Source organism: Electrophorus electricus, chromosome 10 (assembly GCF_041902795.1).
Source record: "Electrophorus electricus isolate QZ-2024a chromosome 10, ASM4190279v1, whole genome shotgun sequence".
Lineage (NCBI taxonomy): Eukaryota > Metazoa > Chordata > Actinopteri > Gymnotiformes > Gymnotidae > Electrophorus > Electrophorus electricus.
In genome coordinates, this window is record NC_137506.1 from 26,285,316 (window position 1) to 26,303,123 (window position 17,808).

The 17,808-nt window shown below is 40.2% G+C and overlaps 2 protein-coding genes across 14 annotated transcripts in view; one reads left to right on the forward strand and one right to left on the reverse strand.

Moving 5' to 3' along the window:
• The first annotated feature begins 906 nt into the window (after positions 1 to 906).
• kctd3 (potassium channel tetramerization domain containing 3) lies at positions 907 to 13,082 on the forward strand. Of its 4 annotated transcripts, none has more exons than XM_035532867.2 (18): positions 907 to 1,302; positions 2,679 to 2,732; positions 3,586 to 3,631; positions 3,872 to 3,945; positions 4,041 to 4,099; positions 4,219 to 4,299; positions 4,560 to 4,715; positions 6,193 to 6,286; positions 6,379 to 6,569; positions 6,680 to 6,795; positions 7,122 to 7,209; positions 8,186 to 8,302; positions 8,409 to 8,579; positions 8,796 to 8,951; positions 9,110 to 9,206; positions 9,727 to 9,929; positions 10,027 to 10,165; positions 10,446 to 13,082. In XM_035532867.2, exons 1-18 carry the CDS (start codon positions 1,232 to 1,234, stop codon positions 10,990 to 10,992), a joined length of 2,460 nt encoding a protein of 819 aa, XP_035388760.1. In that variant the 5' UTR covers positions 907 to 1,231; the 3' UTR covers positions 10,993 to 13,082. The 4 variants fall into 4 exon arrangements, with proteins under 4 accessions (XP_035388760.1, XP_035388761.1, XP_081577956.1 ...); XM_035532868.2 differs by having other exon boundaries at positions 6,196 to 6,286; XM_081721830.1 differs by lacking the exon at positions 3,872 to 3,945.
• A 909-nt stretch (positions 13,083 to 13,991) lies between these two features.
• ush2a (Usher syndrome 2A (autosomal recessive, mild)) overlaps positions 13,992 to 17,808 on the reverse strand; it is a 180,444-nt gene continuing 176,627 nt past the window's right edge. For 8 of the 10 annotated variants that reach the window (XM_081721818.1, XM_081721817.1, XM_081721819.1 and 5 more), the window contains 2 exons: positions 16,520 to 16,729; positions 13,992 to 16,049 (listed from right to left, as the gene is read on the reverse strand). In XM_081721818.1, coding sequence (XP_081577944.1) covers positions 15,960 to 16,049; positions 16,520 to 16,729 — 300 coding nt within the window. In that variant the 3' untranslated portion in view covers positions 13,992 to 15,959. Of the gene's footprint in view, positions 16,050 to 16,519; positions 17,606 to 17,808 lie in introns of those variants that run through there. The other 2 variants (XM_081721823.1, XM_081721824.1) reach the window with 1 other exon arrangement.

Below are 17,808 nucleotides of genomic sequence, written 5' to 3' on the forward strand. Positions count from 1 at the left end.
TTTTGTGAAAGGATCTGTGAAAGCAAAGCAATCAGTTAGGATGTTGACAGGAAGGAAGATGAATTCAGAAACCAATGAAACATAGATACCCAAGCATGGCAAATACAACAAACGCAGAAGGTCTTGAAAAAGAAAGAAAAAAAGAACTTGTGAACTTACCGATCAATAACGACCAGAGCAAGGAAAGCAAATGTGATAGACCGAATAATTGTCCTACAATAAATTCAACAACCTTTACAATAGGTTGAAGGTATGGGACCAATGACCAGCCACTGTTTGCAGATGAATTTCACTGTGCACTTACAGTGGTGCTTGAAAGTTTGTACATCCTTCAGAAGTTTCTATATTTCTGCATAAATTTGGCCTAAAACTACAGATTGTCACACAAGTCCTAAAAATAGATAAAAAGAACCAAATCAAACAACTTAGACAAAAATATTAGACTGTCATTTATTTATTCAGGAAAATTATCCAATATTACATAACTGTGAAAGTACCTCTGCTTTCAATATCTGGTGTGACCCCCCCCCCCCCCTTTTTTTTTTTTTAGCTGAAATTTATGCAGAACTACAGAAACTTGTGAAGGGATGACAAACTAGCATTTAGGATTGTTTAAATCAGTTAAATCAAATTAATGGCTTGAAATCGATTTTAGGAATTGGTTTAGAATAAATGTGAAAATGCTATAGTAGTCCCATTTGTTTTTAATATAATGAATAAATAATGATTTTAGTTCAGTTTATATCAGTTAATACCAGCTATTAGCCCTGCCGTTCATTCTTTGTATCCGCCTATAAGAATGACATATAACAACAACCGCTCTGCAGCCAATGGGAATCTTTAAGGCGGGGTCTTTGTTCTGAGGGAGGCTTGAGGCCAGGCTGTCGGATTGGTTGTTTTGCTCTAGTCGACATGGGTAGCATCGGTCTAACACCCACAGCAGTAAACAGTTCTCCACACAGCTCTAACAGTCCACAAAACGGCCTTTTCATGTTTTCTGGATTCTTTCTCGGCCTACCCGTATTGATTTAGGCACGGACACAAAAACCTCAATGAGAATATGATGAAAATGAGTGAAAATCCATATAATTCACGCTCTTTGCGTGACGGCTAATTTTTGGAGGCTTGCTGGACGGGAGGAAGCGCGAATAAACAGAAATTGTAACTGGATAAAAGCTTGAACTGCAGAAAACAGTTACATTTCTCTTCAGTAGTCGTGTTGATCTAGAGAATGGCTGGAATTGGTAACAGTTTAACATCTGGAATGGGTGACATCATCCAACTAAATGTCGGTGGAACAAGGTAAGCTAAATGTCAAAACTTGGTCAGTTTACCCAAAATACCCAAATACGCTTATGTTTTTTCTATCAAGTACAAAGTCTGACTTTGCAACATATATTTCTATAGGCCTTAATCTAGTTATAAATAATGTTCGAAGCTAAATTGCACGGGAGACGTTGAGATCTTCCTTTACTGAGTTTAGCAGCGCATGAACTTGTTTACAGTAACATACGCGTTGTAGCAAAAGGTGATTATCTTTTAAAGTCGATCTGCTGTCTTAGTCTGAATATTCAGAACAGCGTAGTTTGTACTTTTGATGTGAAAAGGGGCGAAAGATAAGGAAATATGTGGACTGATCTTTCGTGACTGGCGTAACTAATTCTCCCAAGTGTGGGTCTTCAGGAATAGAACCACACACGTCTAGTGTTCAGCTGTTCTCAGTCTCAGATCAGAAAGAGCCACACAATTATACCTGTACCTGCTCTAATACACCTGAACTACGGAATGACTTAATAGTTTTATTTGATTCAGTTGACTCAGGCACGTTTTTTTTTACTGGAATCGAAATCAAGAATAGAAAGACAGCAAGTGAATAGGACTAACAACAGGAATTTGTTTTCCCATGTAGATTTAATAACTGTTCAGATGAAGTCTTTATGGCGGTTTTTATAGCTTCCTCCTGATGTATCGCTGTGGATATTTAGTGTGACTATAACCAGAATGTCGTAATTAGATTTAAAAATTGGTTTGATGGCACGTGTATGTGTGTACGTGTACATACATTTGTCTTCCAGTCATGATCCTCTGATATTACTCTTGAAAGAAAGGATTAGGAAACTAATGTACAGTATCAACATGCAGCAGCATTGAATGAATGTTAATTGACAGAAATATATGAAGTACAGCATCAGTACAGCAGCAGTATGTGTACGTAAGAAGGACAAAAACCTTTTTTGCCTTTATCGTTGGGTGCAGCGTACTGTAAACCATATATATATTGTTTCTTTGATAAATGCAGCGTACTGCACACCATGCATGCTGTTTCTTTGATAGGTGCAGCGTGGTGCTAACCACTCATACTGTTTATTTGTTGTGAGTGGCAGGTGAGCAGCAAGGCACAGTACTCATATGTCTGACAAGCGATTTTCGAAGCTGTAGTGTAAGCAGCAATGTCCTAAGTCATTCGAATTCTTGTCACCGCTTTTAAGAAAACGATCCCTTACAAATAAGCCTCTTCTCATTTAATTCAGGTATGCCGGAGAAGGGAAAGCAATAACTGCGCAGTGCAAGGCTGTAAATAGACTGGCATTTAAAACCAATGGCTCCAGAAGAAATAATGACTAAGTTAACAAAAATGTAAAGAATGAAGTAAAAAAAAAAGATTGTTCTTCTTTCAGGTTTAGCACGTCAAGACAGACTCTCATGTGGATTCCAGACTCTTTTTTCTCAAGGTAAGAATAAAGCTGGGGCCACATGAATTTAATACATTTACTTGTTGTAAAGATTTACTATATATATATATTTATTTGGAGAGAGAGGCCCTTCATCGGCTGTGCAAGCAAATTCCTTATGAATTAGTAGATTAGTAGTAGGAGGAGCCAGCTTATATAGCCAACATATTAATATACTTTAATATACTTAGCTGATGAAGGACCTCTGTTTGAAACATGCTGTTTCTCTGGAAACTGTACTTTACTACAATTTTGAAGCTCTCTCTCTTGCTCTCATTCTGATATATATATATATATATATATATATATATATATATATACATAAAATATATACATAAAATATATACATATATACATATATACATAAAATATACATCATGTATCATGTATAAAATATATATATAGTGTATGTGTGTGTGTATATATATATGTGTATGTATATGTATATATATATATATATATATATATATATATATATATATATATATATATAATATGTATATATGTGTATAAATATATGTATATATGTGTATATATATATATATATATATATATATATATATATATATATATATATATATATATATACCTCGCTCTCATTCTCACACATACACACACACACACACACACACACACACACAAAAGCTTTACATTTACCGCATTTGGCAGATGCTTTTATAGAGCAACTTGCAAAAGTGCTTTGTCATTTACTCATCATGTATCATTTAGCATTAGTAACATTTTGCTGTTTTCCCAAGTACAAATTACTTATTTAGAAATGCCATACTACCAGTGTAGCTTTAAAATTTAATGTTGATTTGTAAATGATTCAAATCTTCTTTATATCCTCTAGTTTACTTAGTGGGAGAATATCAACACTAAGAGATGAAACTGGAGCGGTAAGTAGTCATGCAATTCCTGCACATTCTTCTATTACCTATTTACTATATGTTGAGATATATATATATATATATATATATATATATATAGATAGATAGATAGATAGATAGATAGATAGATAGATAGATAGATAGATAGATAGATATAGATATATATATATATAAAATTTGTCATTAGGCAGCCATTTGAAATAATTCAGCATTATGCTGGTTCAACCTTATTTGAACTGTGCTCTGCAGATATTTATTGATAGGGACCCAACAGCATTTGTGCCCATTTTAAACTTCCTTCGAACAAAAGAATTAGACTTAAGGTAAGATATGACAAACTGGATTTCTTTGGGAGCATCATTTATTGGTTAAACACAATAGTATTACTAGCCCTTTTTTTGCCTTAACTGTGTTATAGGGGTGTTAACATAAGCATTCTGCGGCATGAGGCTGAGTTTTATGGGATTACGCCTTTAGGTATGATATACTTATTTAATGCTTTACCGGTAAATACCATTCAGTTTTTACACACGTCACTGTGTTATGCCCTGCCTTGTGTATTTTCTTTTCCCCTAACATGTTTGCTGTCTGGTTAGTTCGCCGCTTGTTGTTGTGTGAAGAGCTCGAGAGATCATCATGTGGAAGTGTGCTCTTTCATGGCTACCTCCCCCCACCTGGTACCATGGGCCCCTTACATGCACAAATAATGACAGTTACATGCTTTGGTGTCAAGCACAACCTAATATTCAAACCCAGATTTTGTAGCGTTTTTCAGATTCCTGATTCCATGTCTTTCAGATTCCTGATTTAATGTTTAACACATTGTTGTAAGATGGGATTCACCTAGGAAAGCATACAGCAGAGCCAGGGCACATTCTGTTGTCAAAGATAGATGGCCAGACTTCACAAGCTCTTAGCCTGCTTTATTTTCTTGCAGCTATCCCAGCCCGCAAAGCTGTTAGTGGGCAGACTGCATCTGCTGCCGGTCTGGAGGAGCAGCCGGGCCCCAGCGGAGCAGAGGGGGGCTTCCCACGCTCCAGCCCACACTCTGCACTGCCTGGGCCCACCACAGGGGATGAGGCTACTAGACTTGGTGAGGGGAATCTGTGTGAGAATTGTATTTTTAAAAAATCCTACACTAGTAGGGTTCAATTTTTAATCCGGCATGAATTAAGACAGACTTGCACTGAAGACAGTAGGGATGAGATCTTATACTTCAAGGAGCTGCAGGTTGTTCACAACTCTCAGTCCTCCCTTTTGCAACTACATACCTTACATGTGAGTTTAAATATAATTACAGAATAATTAACTGTAGATACTCAACATTATGCTTTAAGACTAATAAGTAAAAGATTTATGGGATTAACAAGATAAATTCTAAAACATGTCTGCTTAATTATGACCATAAAAAAATCCTCTCACTCCAGCTGAAGTGTTGATGTCTGCTTTTCCATTGTAAGGCTAGCACTATGAGGCACATGGTGTTCAGACAGAGACTGTCATTCAAACAATCTTCCTCCTTCCATGACTCTTTTATCAGAAATAAGAGATTTGAACAGTTTATCAGATCCAAATGACATTATACTACTAGGCTGGTTGGTGTTGAGTTACCAGTCTTAGCTTAATCACATCTATACAGATGTTTTTCTAGCATCTCTTTACCACATTAATATGCATTTTTGCAGTGTGTTACTGCATAGGTTCTATTGTTGATGAAAAGTCAAACTGTTGTATCCATTTGAAATAGATTCTATGATGTGCTGAGCTAGATGCATCGCAGTGACAGCAAAACCTTTTTGGTTGGCTTCAGCATCAGGTCAGCATAGGAATAATGAGGAACTTTAAAGTAAAATCCTGCCCAGAGCACTTCAGTATTTAAGAGTCAAAAGAATCAGAATGTAATGGGAATTACTGGCTATTTTAGATTCTGATGAGCTCATCAAATTGGAAGGATTGGCCTTTATGTTGACTCTCCATTTGAAAATCCTATATAGTTCAGGACAGTTCTTAATTCAGGTCTATAAAACAAGCCCATGATGAGTGCTCTTAATACTCTTTGCTATAGGGCTATAACTTGAGGAACTATAATATAATATCTGTCCAGCAGTGCAGAGAAAACTGCAATCCAACCAAGTCTTATGTCTTCATCTTCAGCAGAGTGAGAGAGCGAATGTGTCATAGTAACAGAGCAGGCTGTCTATTGGTCAAGGAGCAGTGGGCGGTGAAAGCCATCTTAAAAAGCCTTTTATGTCCTCTCATCCTGTCTAAGTCATGTGAGAGGAATGATGAGAGAGCCCAGTATTGCAGCTCAGTGTAGGCTTTATAAAAAACACAAATCCTGGCTTGCATGAGCAAAATAAAGTAAAATGTGACAAAACTCATTGATGGACAAAACACAGGAGTACACTGAAATATATACAACCACAGTCTGTTAAGTATTAGGAGGTGTTATATCTAAAATGATAGTTTTGGAGCTACACACAATTTAAATTCACCCCTTAGTACTTTGTGCAGGGACTGCAGCGATGTTTGGAGGACATTCATTCTGTCTTCTTTCACCTGTTTCTCAGCAGGATCTTCGGTCAGTCCCAGGAAGGTGCTAATTGTCGCTGGCCATCATAACTGGATTGTTGCTGCTTATGCTCACTTTGTCATTTGCTACAGGTAACGCATACCAGACACATTGTCCTGCTACATTTATTGCCAATCACAGCTTGTGGACAGACAGTCTCCGTTCTCTTCTAACCGCTGCACAGGATGAAGGAGTCCTCAGGCTGGCAACAGGTGTTCTCCAGTCCTTACCTGGACTGGGCCATTGAACGCGTGGCCCTCAATGCAAAAATTGTGGGCGGTCCACATGGAGACAAAGACAAGATGGTGGCAGTTTCGTCAGAGAGCAGGATCATCCTCTGGAGTATCCAGGATGGGGGCAGTGGGAGTGAGATTGGTAGGAAGAAAAGTTGGCTTAACAGAATGGAGAAGAGCGCAACAAGATATACTTACTGGCGCAGCTTTTACTGACCTGTCCAGTTGAAGTTTGTCCATGCTTTTTTAAAGGTGTGTTCAGTCTTGGAGTTCCTGTCGACTCTCTGTTTTTCATCGGGAGTCAGCTGGTTGCTACGAGTCATACTGGGAAGGTTGGAGTGTGGAATGCAGTCACACAGCATTGGCAAGTAAGATCAATACATCAAAACAATATTAAAATCATGGCAAAGAACTCAGCATTAAAAGCAAATAAATAACAAAACATAAAACTTTGTCAGACAGTGCAATGTGCAGGTAACCCCATCATTACAATTCACCATAACATTTTACATTAACTAGTTACCAGATTCTCTTTATTGAAAACTGTGACACTAACCACTGTTATTGTGCATTGGTTAACCTATTTCATATTTGTTTGAAGTGTGCAACCAGTGAATGTTATGAGAATTGTTTCAAGTTTTCCCAAAGCAAGATGTAAAGATGAGGTACACAACACACTGCTGTTCCCCTGCAGGTGCAGGATGTTGTGCCGATCACGAGCTGGGACACGGCTGGCTCCTTTCTACTTCTTGGATGCAACAATGGCTCCATTTACTACATTGGTGAGCCCCTGATCTTAAACAGAGTTGAAACTAGCTAGCTGAGTGAGCACACTGTTTCTGCAGGAACCAGCATTTTGAATTGGTTTGGATTACAGTGGCCTGTAGTCAAATGTTTGACAGTTTGGCAAAGCTAAATGAGTTGTTTTTAGGTAAGAGTTGCTGCACATTTGACAGGAAACAGCAACTGGGGTTTGTTAAAGGAATGGATCAGAGAAAAAAATCAGTTCACACAATTTTCCACTTCCTCCAAATATATTTCATGACCACAGACAAGATGTTTCATTGTTTGTTTTGTAGTGGAGATATGAAACTGATTTAGCTTTCAGGTATTGATAGGTATTTCATTCAGAGTTTCTTCATTAATTACACTTACAAATCTTCATGTATTAGCTTCAGGTAACATTTAGTTGTATAATAATATCATTATTAAAGAGATATTTTAAATAGCAGGGATGGTTCGTATTTACATATTTAGGTTTAAAGTTTTTGCAAGGAAAAAATGGGTGAACTGACTTCCAATATTTAATAGCTTTGATTAGTGTCAATGTAAAATGTAAAATTGATTAAGGAAATGTTGGAAAGTAAACATGTCTTGGCTAATTGACTACAACAAAGAAAGATTTTGCAACATTTTATGTTAGCACCCTGTTTTGGCCATTACAAGGAATGAGATGAAAAAAAAAACAGATGTTGTTAATTGCTTGGACGTATAGGGAGCCAGACAATTTTAGTCATAGAAGACATTTTACAGCAAATAGGACATAATTCAAGTTGAGAATCCTAATGAATATATATTCATTATCCAATTTGATGACATACATGGGATGATTTATGAATTAATCCTAAACTGTCTATTACTCCATAAACTATCCATTATTCCATAAACTATTCAGAGACAGTGAAGAAGATGGTTGAGGTATAACTGACATTCTGGCATTCTCATTCTGGCAACGTCTGGCATTCTCACTGTTTTAAGACATGCAGAAGTTTCCACTGAGAATGAAAGACAATGACCTCCTGGTGACTGAGCTGTACCATGACCCCTCAAACGATGCCATCACAGCCCTCAGTGTCTACTTAACTCCAAAAACCAGTAGGTGACCTGCAGAAAACTGAGCGCAAATATGTGCTCACTCTCCCTTATCACCATGCTTCCAGATTAAGTGGGTGAATTAAGCACGCACTTGTTGTGCTGTCAGGCCTGAGCGGAAACTGGATTGAGATGGCGTACGGCACCAGTTCCGGGGCGGTGCGTGTGATAGTGCAGCACCCTGAGACCGTGGGGTCAGGGCCGCAGCTCTTCCAGACCTTCGCCGTGCACCGTAGCCCCGTCACCAAGATCATGCTGTCTGAGAAACACCTGGTGTCTGGTAATACTGAACTCACCAGAAGCTCAGATGAGCGCAAATGTATATGGGGTAGTAAAGAAGTCCAGGTAAATTGTGTTAAATGTAGTGAGACATGCATGTGAAAATCTAAATGCATTTTTAGAACAGTCAAGTCAGAACATTAGAAATGGATGCTGACACAGGATCCGAATAGAAGTCTGGGTGATGTCCTCAGTATGGCGCTGCGGTGTGTTGCAGTGTGCGCTGACAATAACCACGTACGGACATGGACGGTGACGCGCTTCAGGGGCATGATCTCCACACAGCCGGGCTCCACGCCGCTCGCGTCCTTCAAGATCATCTCCCTGGAGGAAAGCGAGAGCCACAGCAGCTACTCGTCTGGTAACGACATAGGTAAGAGCTGGACCTTAATGGGCAGTGAAACCTACAGGCGGTGGTGTCATACTACTAGCTGCAGTAGCTCAATGGCAATGGATAGGCTCTCACTCAGATATTGGAGGGTAAGCCCTGGTACTTGGACACTAGGTGGCGCCTGTGTTGTTTCCATGTAGGTCCCTTTGGGGAGAGAGACGATCAACAGGTGTTCATTCAGAAAGTCATTCCCATAACCAACAAACTCTTTGTGCGCCTCTCCTCCACCGGAAAGAGGTATGTTTAAGAATGTTATGGAATATGGAACAGACTAATGAAGCTGAAAGAGATCATTGTGATTCAGGAAAGTGTACTCCTTCCTGACAAAGCAATTATTTTATTTAAACATGAAACTATAGCCAAGGCACTTGCAGAATTTCACCTATGAGGTTGTGAACTCTTTAGAACTATAAGACATTTGACTTCCTCTTCCTCTGTGTCATAGCATAAATAAACAACACACTTTAAAATGAACTTTAAACATGGATTCTTATTGCTACTGCTCAGTAGAAAATGTGTGTATACTATTATTGATTAAGGACCATAAAGCATCCATTCCCTCTATATTGCAACCTTAACCAGGCATGAAACATGAAAATGTCCTTGTTCAGCAACTAAGGCTGTACCAGGACTAACACACTTATCTCAGTTACTTATGTGTGTGTGTGTGTGTATATACAGGAATCACAATATGTGATACTTCAGAATCATTGAGAATGTGAATTTGAGCAAAAGTCTTGCTCTTTTTGATATGCAGGATCTGTGAGGTGCAGGCGGTGGATGGCACCACCATTACCTGCTTCACGGTGCGAGAGTGCGAGGGCTCCAGCCGCATGGGCTCACGGCCACGCCGCTACTTATTCACGGGCCACGCCAATGGCAGCATCCAGATGTGGGATCTAACCACGGCCATGGACACAGTCAACAAGAGTGATGACAAAGCCAAGCGCGATGCTGGAGGTGCAGAAACCAAATATCAATATCAGCATCAGTTACTATGCAGAGGGAGGGCAAAAGGAGTTGCCTTTAACTTGCCTATTTTTTTTTTTTCCTGAAGAAGTAGGAGGGCCCACGGAGGAGGAGCTTCTGAAGCTGCTCGACCAGTGTGACCTGAGCACGTCACGCTGTGCCACGCCCAACATCAGTCCGGCCCCATCAGTGTTGCAGCACGGCCGCCTGTTAGAGTCCTGCTCCAGGTCAGGACCTGCTCAACTCATCTCTTCACCACCTCGGAGCACAATGCTGGCCTGTGAAATGACATCATTTTGTCAATAATTGCATCTTTCGTACATTTAATTTAGTTTGGATTTTTCAAATTGTAGTAATAATAGCAGTAATTAGAGAGAGAATACGACATTAAACACAAAAAATAAAATCTAAAACTTTAAAAATTGTCAAAAGAGATGAATGTGTGAAGTAAATTGGTGATAGGCTCATAATAAAAATGAACTCTTTCTTTTCTCTTAACTCCTCCAGTATGCAGCTGCAAGCACTGGAGCCCATGGTGGAGACAGCAACGTATGGAGCCGTGCGGCCGTACCGAGAGAGCCCCCTGCTGGCACGTGCCCGCCGCACTGAGAGCTTCAGTAGCTGCCGTGACTTCCACTGCCTGAGCCTTGCCAAGGCGCTGCTGGAGCCCAGCAGCCAGTGCGGTGAGGACGAGGCACGGCCGTGTGATGCCGATGGTGATGACAGCGACAAAGGGAGCTCGGCCAGCGAGCCGTTGGGCCGCAGGGCCCCCGAGAGCCCGGCTGGCGTGGCAGGGCGCCAGGCCCCAGACAGCCCCGGCTACGCCCGGCGCGGGGCCCTCTGTTACGATGACGGGCCCGAGGGCAGGAGGAGGGTTGCATTCGAGGGTAATTTCTTGGGTCGTAAGAAGGTGCCACCAGTACCACAGCTGAGCTCTATGCCCATTGGGGCAGACGTGGGTGGCAGCGACTCTTCCAGCACCGCCTCACCCTCTCCAACCAAGACGTCCACGCCCCCCCGGCATCGGCGCGGCGCAGACACCACGAGCGAGTGACGCACTGAGTGATGTACTGTGAAGGCTACCGTTACTACCAAATACATGAAGGGTGTCTGAAATGGTGAAAGCAGTGGGTTTAGCATTCACATATGTCTACATGTGGAGTGGGTGGAGCAGGTGGGGAAAGGTTGCTTTTTGTTACTCAAACGTAATAGTCACTACAAACATATTACCATCTTCTAAAGCACTTTAGGGTCTGCCAGTCGGCTGGTCCCTGAGAAGGGGGAAAAACTAATTACATTTGAGATGATGGGATATGTTTCATTTGTACTGAGAAATCAAGCCCAGACAGATAGACCACAATGATTAGACTCATTGCTGCAGTTAAAGCTAGTTCAAGGATGTAGGCCTTTCTCAATATTTCTTTTTAAAGCACTTTATTTTGACATTTCAGCATTTAATGAAGTGAATATTCTCAAGCTTTTTCCAGGTGCCTTTCATATAGCTCATATGTCGTGTGGTATGAAATCAATTTACGTTAATAACATTTCCTTTTTGGGCATAGTTCTGGAGCATAGTTCATGAAGATGGATAATCATGTTATTTTTACAATATCAGGCTTACTATGCACAAAATCTTTTTTTACAGTATTAATGAGACTTCTCTCTGGGTCCATTAATGAGTACAAAGGCTGAGAACAGCCTGCAATCCAACTAGCTCAATTTAGTTTGAGTCAGAAAGCTAATGTGTAGTCTAAAGGTTTTCATATGAGACTTGAAATTTGGTGATTTTATGGTCTTTGGCTTAAGCTGTGTGCTTGGTCCAAGACAGATTTGTTTTGATGGTTGGGGTATGTGCTAATATTTAATCTTATTCTGTTAATGCTGTGTTCATAAATGGATGCTAGCCATGTTCCGGACACATGCACAACCCCTCTGATACTGGTCAGCACTGGGGAAATGTTGCATTAGCAGAACTTGTAGAGGATGGTGCTGAAATATGACCTGATCATATTTCACATTCAGTCCTGAGTTGCCTTTCACATTAGTGTGATTTCAGACTGGCCAACTTTTGTATTTCCAGGCTGCTGCTGTTGTTTTTTAAATGCTACTTTGTGAAAAATTCCCTTTCCACCTCAGATGTTTTACACAAAAGACGGGAAACCCAGATGGTCCTAAAGACCTTGTGTCTCTCTGGCATGAAGCAGTTTCATAAGATATGCAATTTGTATGTGTAGTGTAATCAAAAAATATTACAGTATAATTTTGAATAGAGAACTGTATTGTTACTATATATCTATATACCTATATCTATATCTCATTGTAGTCCCCATATAATATATAGACCTAACTTTATTTTTTACTGCATTTGCACTTGATGATTAGTAAAGTATATTCCATATGTACATTTACTGAGAAGCTAAATATACTTAGATATTATGTACAGGCTCCACTGTCACTTTATAGTAACCTCTTTAACCTGGTAATGTTTACAGTTTTAATCCGACCTGAGTCAAATGTGCAGTAGGCTAGCTATTGATGTGACATGTTGCAGAATTAACATTAATTGTAAGACATTAATATGCATTTTACGTTGGTATTTTTATTATATTATGTAATTTTACATAGTTCTCCTGCATTTGGAAATATGAAGAAAATAACAAAGTAATTACAAACAATGCTCACATTACAGAGACGGGAAACTCAGTATACCTATCAGAGTAGATATATGATGACCAGCCCCTTTAATAAGAACACCCACATTGTACCTACACTCACTGGCTACATATTAGGTACACCAAACTTATAGGTGGATTTAATCATTTTGCAGTTACAAAGACTGTAGTCTATCTCTTGGCATCCACAAATGACCCTGTTCATCACTGGTCAGTTTCTGGCCATGGGACCTCTACTAGCAGGATGGGCCACCACCCAGTTAAGGTGGTAATTGGATGGTGGAACATTTGTCAGGCAGCATTACATTGACATGGTAGCATCACCAAAATATATAGCTCAATGTGACCCTGTGGTCAGAGCCTGCCCACTGATATCTAACACCAAAGGATATCTCACCATGTAGTGTGTAGCAGGCTATGGGCCAGGCTGCACCTACAGGCTATTTCCAATAAACCTGAGTGTTGTAGACAAGTTGTTTGTAATAAATGTTTCATTTGTAATCCTATCAATCACTTTACCAATATGCCATTAGCAGATATCAGTTTTTGTATGTTTTTGCCATTTGATTTGTGTGGACTTCATTAGATTCAGTCAGAATGTATTCCAGTTTTGTGTTTGCTCTATTTGCAGATTTCATTACCATACTTATTACCACAGGGTTTAACGCTGAAAGCAGTAAATACAGTGGTTGTGCGGAGTGTTGAAGTAGATATAGTATACTCCTTAGCCATCACTGTCAAGGTGAAGAAACTGGGGGTTTTGGTTCCCAGTACCCTGTGATCAACAAACACTATCTTCGGTCTTCATTCAGTGAGTCTAATAATGACACTCACAAAATTTTAATGGTAGTATTGTTTTCATCTCCAGCCCACAAGCAGCAGCTGCTTGTGGGGGATAAGAAGGATTCTGCAATATGAATGAATAGACACTAGAATGACCCAACTAGACTTCTTTTACTGCTAGTCTTGCATGTATCCAATCAAGTCAGTAGTACATGTGATTTAGTTTTCCAAGCAAAGACTTAAGGTAGAATTATTGTATGCATGATAACACCTTCCTGGGCTCTTGAGGTATATGTGTGAAAGGACTGAGTTATTAATATTCACACTCAGGATCTGATTGACTCTGTGTATCTAATTAATCAATGCAGGTATTTTATTAAACCAGCCCAGCTAGCACAGGGCATGCAGAACAGATGTGACTGGGACAGCTAAGCATCTGCAGAGGCTAAAGAAGTTCAGGAGCTCGTCAGTGCGTTATGTGCATTGGGATAGGAGAAGGTTAAGGTAAATATTCATTACACTAGTCCCTGCGACTTAAAACAAGTATTTTCTTTGTACCCTTAAATAGATATCATAAAGAAATTGCCAAATGCAGAAATGAGCTCGAATCATGTTTAATTAAATTTTAATTACAGCAATATGAATTTTGCCAATGTTGCTTACACATGAACATATACACCTATACACAACACTTCATAATGGAGCAAAACATGGTTACATTAAAGAACATATTTTTATTAAATACATCCAACAAATAATAAATAATACTGACAATTTTTTAAAAAGTCATAAAAATGTCAAGAAAATGCTTGAAAATTGCTATTATGTTTTGCTTATGTTTAAACGAAGCTCTGAAAGGGTACAATCATACTGCTGTACTGCATAAGTTTAAAACACATGCTACACATGAGACCCATAATAATACCCCCTTCTGAAATGCTAAACAATTCTAATAACAAACAAGCAAACCACAGGACTTAATTTGTTACATTGTTATACTTATTACATTTAAGACACTGAACAGTTGGCATTATCACAATTACTAATACTATATTGCTGAGTCTAGTAGGCACAATTTCCCAATTCTATTTCTCACACTATTTTCCGATTATACCATATTTATATACAGACAGCACAAACAAAGATTTGTGGAAACTGACTCCCCAAGAATCCTCAAGAATGGTTGCAGGGAAAGAAAACGGATTATCTGTGTAAATATTTAAGAATCAGCATGTTTATTAACCACACAATTATATATATGTAAGTTTCTCGAATGACCAGCCAGATCCCACATCCAATCTCAAAGTACTAAACTGCTTATGGGTATTTCCCATCTTTCTCATGAACTGGGCAGCATAGGAAGGAATATGGATTATGGAACTTCCAATGGTTTCTAAATTCTATGCCACACTCTAAGAAGCTCATGGAGAGGATGCTCAAGGTAATAGTTCGTAGAGGCTGTTTTTACTGTCTGGAGAGAAAAGGACCCTTGAAAGGCCAGTGAAAGGCTTCAGAGGTAATCTGCAATCCTTATACTCACAACCGGAACACCTCCGAAATTAAAGGAGCTAAATATGAACCCTTTCCTGAATATGAACACACCTTGGTGGCACAACACACCTTGGTGGCACAACTCTGAACTACGACTTGGATGGCTTCACAGTGCAGCCTAAGCAGGTGATGCTCATGGGCCTAACCCACATCTTCTGCTCATGTAACCAGTGCTTTTAAAAAACACCACCACCATGTTTGCTCTTATTTTACAGGAGGTTTAAATCCACATCTATCAGGATATTAGGAAGGAACAGGGATAACATTCCATATAATGAATTCAAGGATATTTAAACATTTCAAGATGAAACAAAATACCTTGCTTAAACCAGTTATTTTACTGGAGAAATTCCTTTTCTATTTCATAAGTTTTATCAGGAGCGTTTAACAATACCAATGTCAGTACTGTATAGGGCTTTAAAAAACAACCACATAATATCATGTTAACATAAACAAACATATAATTTTTAGGATTTAAATGGATGAAATAATGTATGAGTTGTACATAGTTCCTATTCAAGAGGTAGTTACCATATATACCAGAGGAAATACAGACCAGGGAATAATTCCATTTCTAAAAATGACAGTACAAGAAGTAAACTTCCAGGATTTGCCTGTAAGAAGATATCAACGTGTTATGCGAAGTACCATCTATAAGCATTCTGCAGCTCTAAGGTTCTGTAACAAGTATAGAGGTTAAAACCAACACAGTAAGGGACGTCTACACAGACACCAACTGAGTTGCCATTTTCTTTGACCTGCTCATGACACTGTGAAACAGGAAACTCAGTATGCTTACTTCCATGTTTAAAGCTCATGAATGACTATTAACTCTTGAAAGTTTTCTATGCTGTCTACTTCTGCATTTTGAGGGTACTCTTGTCAGGTTTTGCTGTCTGTGTGTGTATGAGTGTGTGTGTGCATGCAAGTGTGTGTATGCGCATGTACATCCATACACATACAAGAGAGGGGGAGAGTGAGAGTGTGAAGAGCAGTCAGGGATAGAAGAGGAGCTCTATAAGTGTGTGTCTGTAAATATGGTTTCCTCTTTCTTCATGGAGCTGAAGCCATTAATCGTTCCTCTGAACTCCTCGCCTCCCACAAACTGCAAACAGAAACACAGGAATATTCATGTCAGTGTGCTGGAGATACACTCGTTATGTTCCCTTCGGTGTGCTGGAGATGCACTCGTTATGTTCACTTCGGTGTGCTGGAGATACACTCGTTATGTTCCCTTCGGTGTGCTGGAGATACACTCGTTATGTTCCCTTCGGTGTGCTGGAGATACACTCGTTATGTTCCCTTCGGTGTGCTGGAGATACACTCGTTATGTTCCCTTCGGTGTGCTGGAGATACACTCGTTATGTTCCCTTCGGTGTGCTGGAGATACACTCGTTATGTTCCCTTCGGTGTGCTGGAGATACACTCATTATGTTCACTTCGGTGTGCTGGAGATACACTCGTTATGTTCACTTCGGTGTGCTGGAGATACACTCGTTATGTTCACTTCGGTGTGCTGGGGTGAGTGGTGGTGTTGTGGCTCTCGCTGAGCCACAACATTCAGATCCAGCTCACCATGCCACTGTCAGTGCCCTGCAGCTCCTGCTTCCAAGACTTCCTGTCCTGCGTGTCAATGAGCTGGCTGATGCTCCTGTGGAGGGAGTTCTGGGAGTAGGCATGGCTGAGCTGGTTCTCGCTGGTGACATGCAACACAGACATGCTGGCCTGGTGACTGGGATTTCTGGGCTGGGAAGTGCTGCCACCGACCTTAGTGTCGTTCAGACCCTGCAAGGTAACACACACCAACACACGATGCACAACAACAACGCACACCAACACAGATGTCGGGTTTTCACAGCCAATGGCTTCCCTGCACTTGTTGAACACTCATGATTCCCCATGCAAAAGCCAGTAGCTCAACGAACAAATTCCAAAAAAGTGAGAAATAAAGACCAGCAGATGGGGGATGAGTTGGGGTATTTTACTGAGCAAAAGGGCACCCCCAAAAAGGTACTCTTGTGTAAAATATTGTTACCAGCAACTTTACTTGCTCAACTCTGTTGAGAAAATTGAGATTAATGTCTTCTAGTCCATCTTTAACAATGATTTTGAAACATGCTTGAGACTCATTGAGTCAGCTCTACAGCACCATCTGCTGGATAAAAGCTGCGGTGCAGTTTAAAATAATATGTCAATCATGCTAATATCGAGACACACAAAACCATTTCAACAAAAAGTGAAGAAAGGATATTAAAAGAAAGCAAGAACCCACACATTAACTTCCAAAGACATGGAAGGTAACTTCAAAGGGAAAAAGACATGCCATTCTATAATATAAAGCCAGTAAAAACACAGGCAGAAATAAATTTTGCCAGGATTGCAAACAAGCAGGCAGCTCTCTGCTGTGAAAGGAACAGTCAAACCAGACAATGTACCTCAGTGTGCATGGTAAACCCCTTTAAGGTTACACTGCTGGTCGAGTCCGGCACACTGTCAGACTGTGAGGAGAGAGGGAACCATGAGCAGAGAGGTAACAGAGGGAGGGGAGGAGGGAGGCAGCGAGAGAGAGGGGGGCAGGGTTGGGTGAGTGCTCACCATTCCACCACTGGACTGTAGGAGAGCAGTGCAAGCATGGATAGAGCAGAGATCGGAGGATGGCCTCTGTAACACGCCAAGAACAGTCCAGCAAGCCATTATAGGAGGGGAGATGGAAAGGGTGTACAGAGGGAGAAAGAGATCACACTGACAGGGTTAACGTTTCTGGGAAGAGAGAAAGAAATGCTGCAAAGCTGTAGATTTTCACTTTCTCCCTATTTCTTGCCTGGTTCTTGCCTTCTGTCATATATCCACTAGGGGGCAGCATT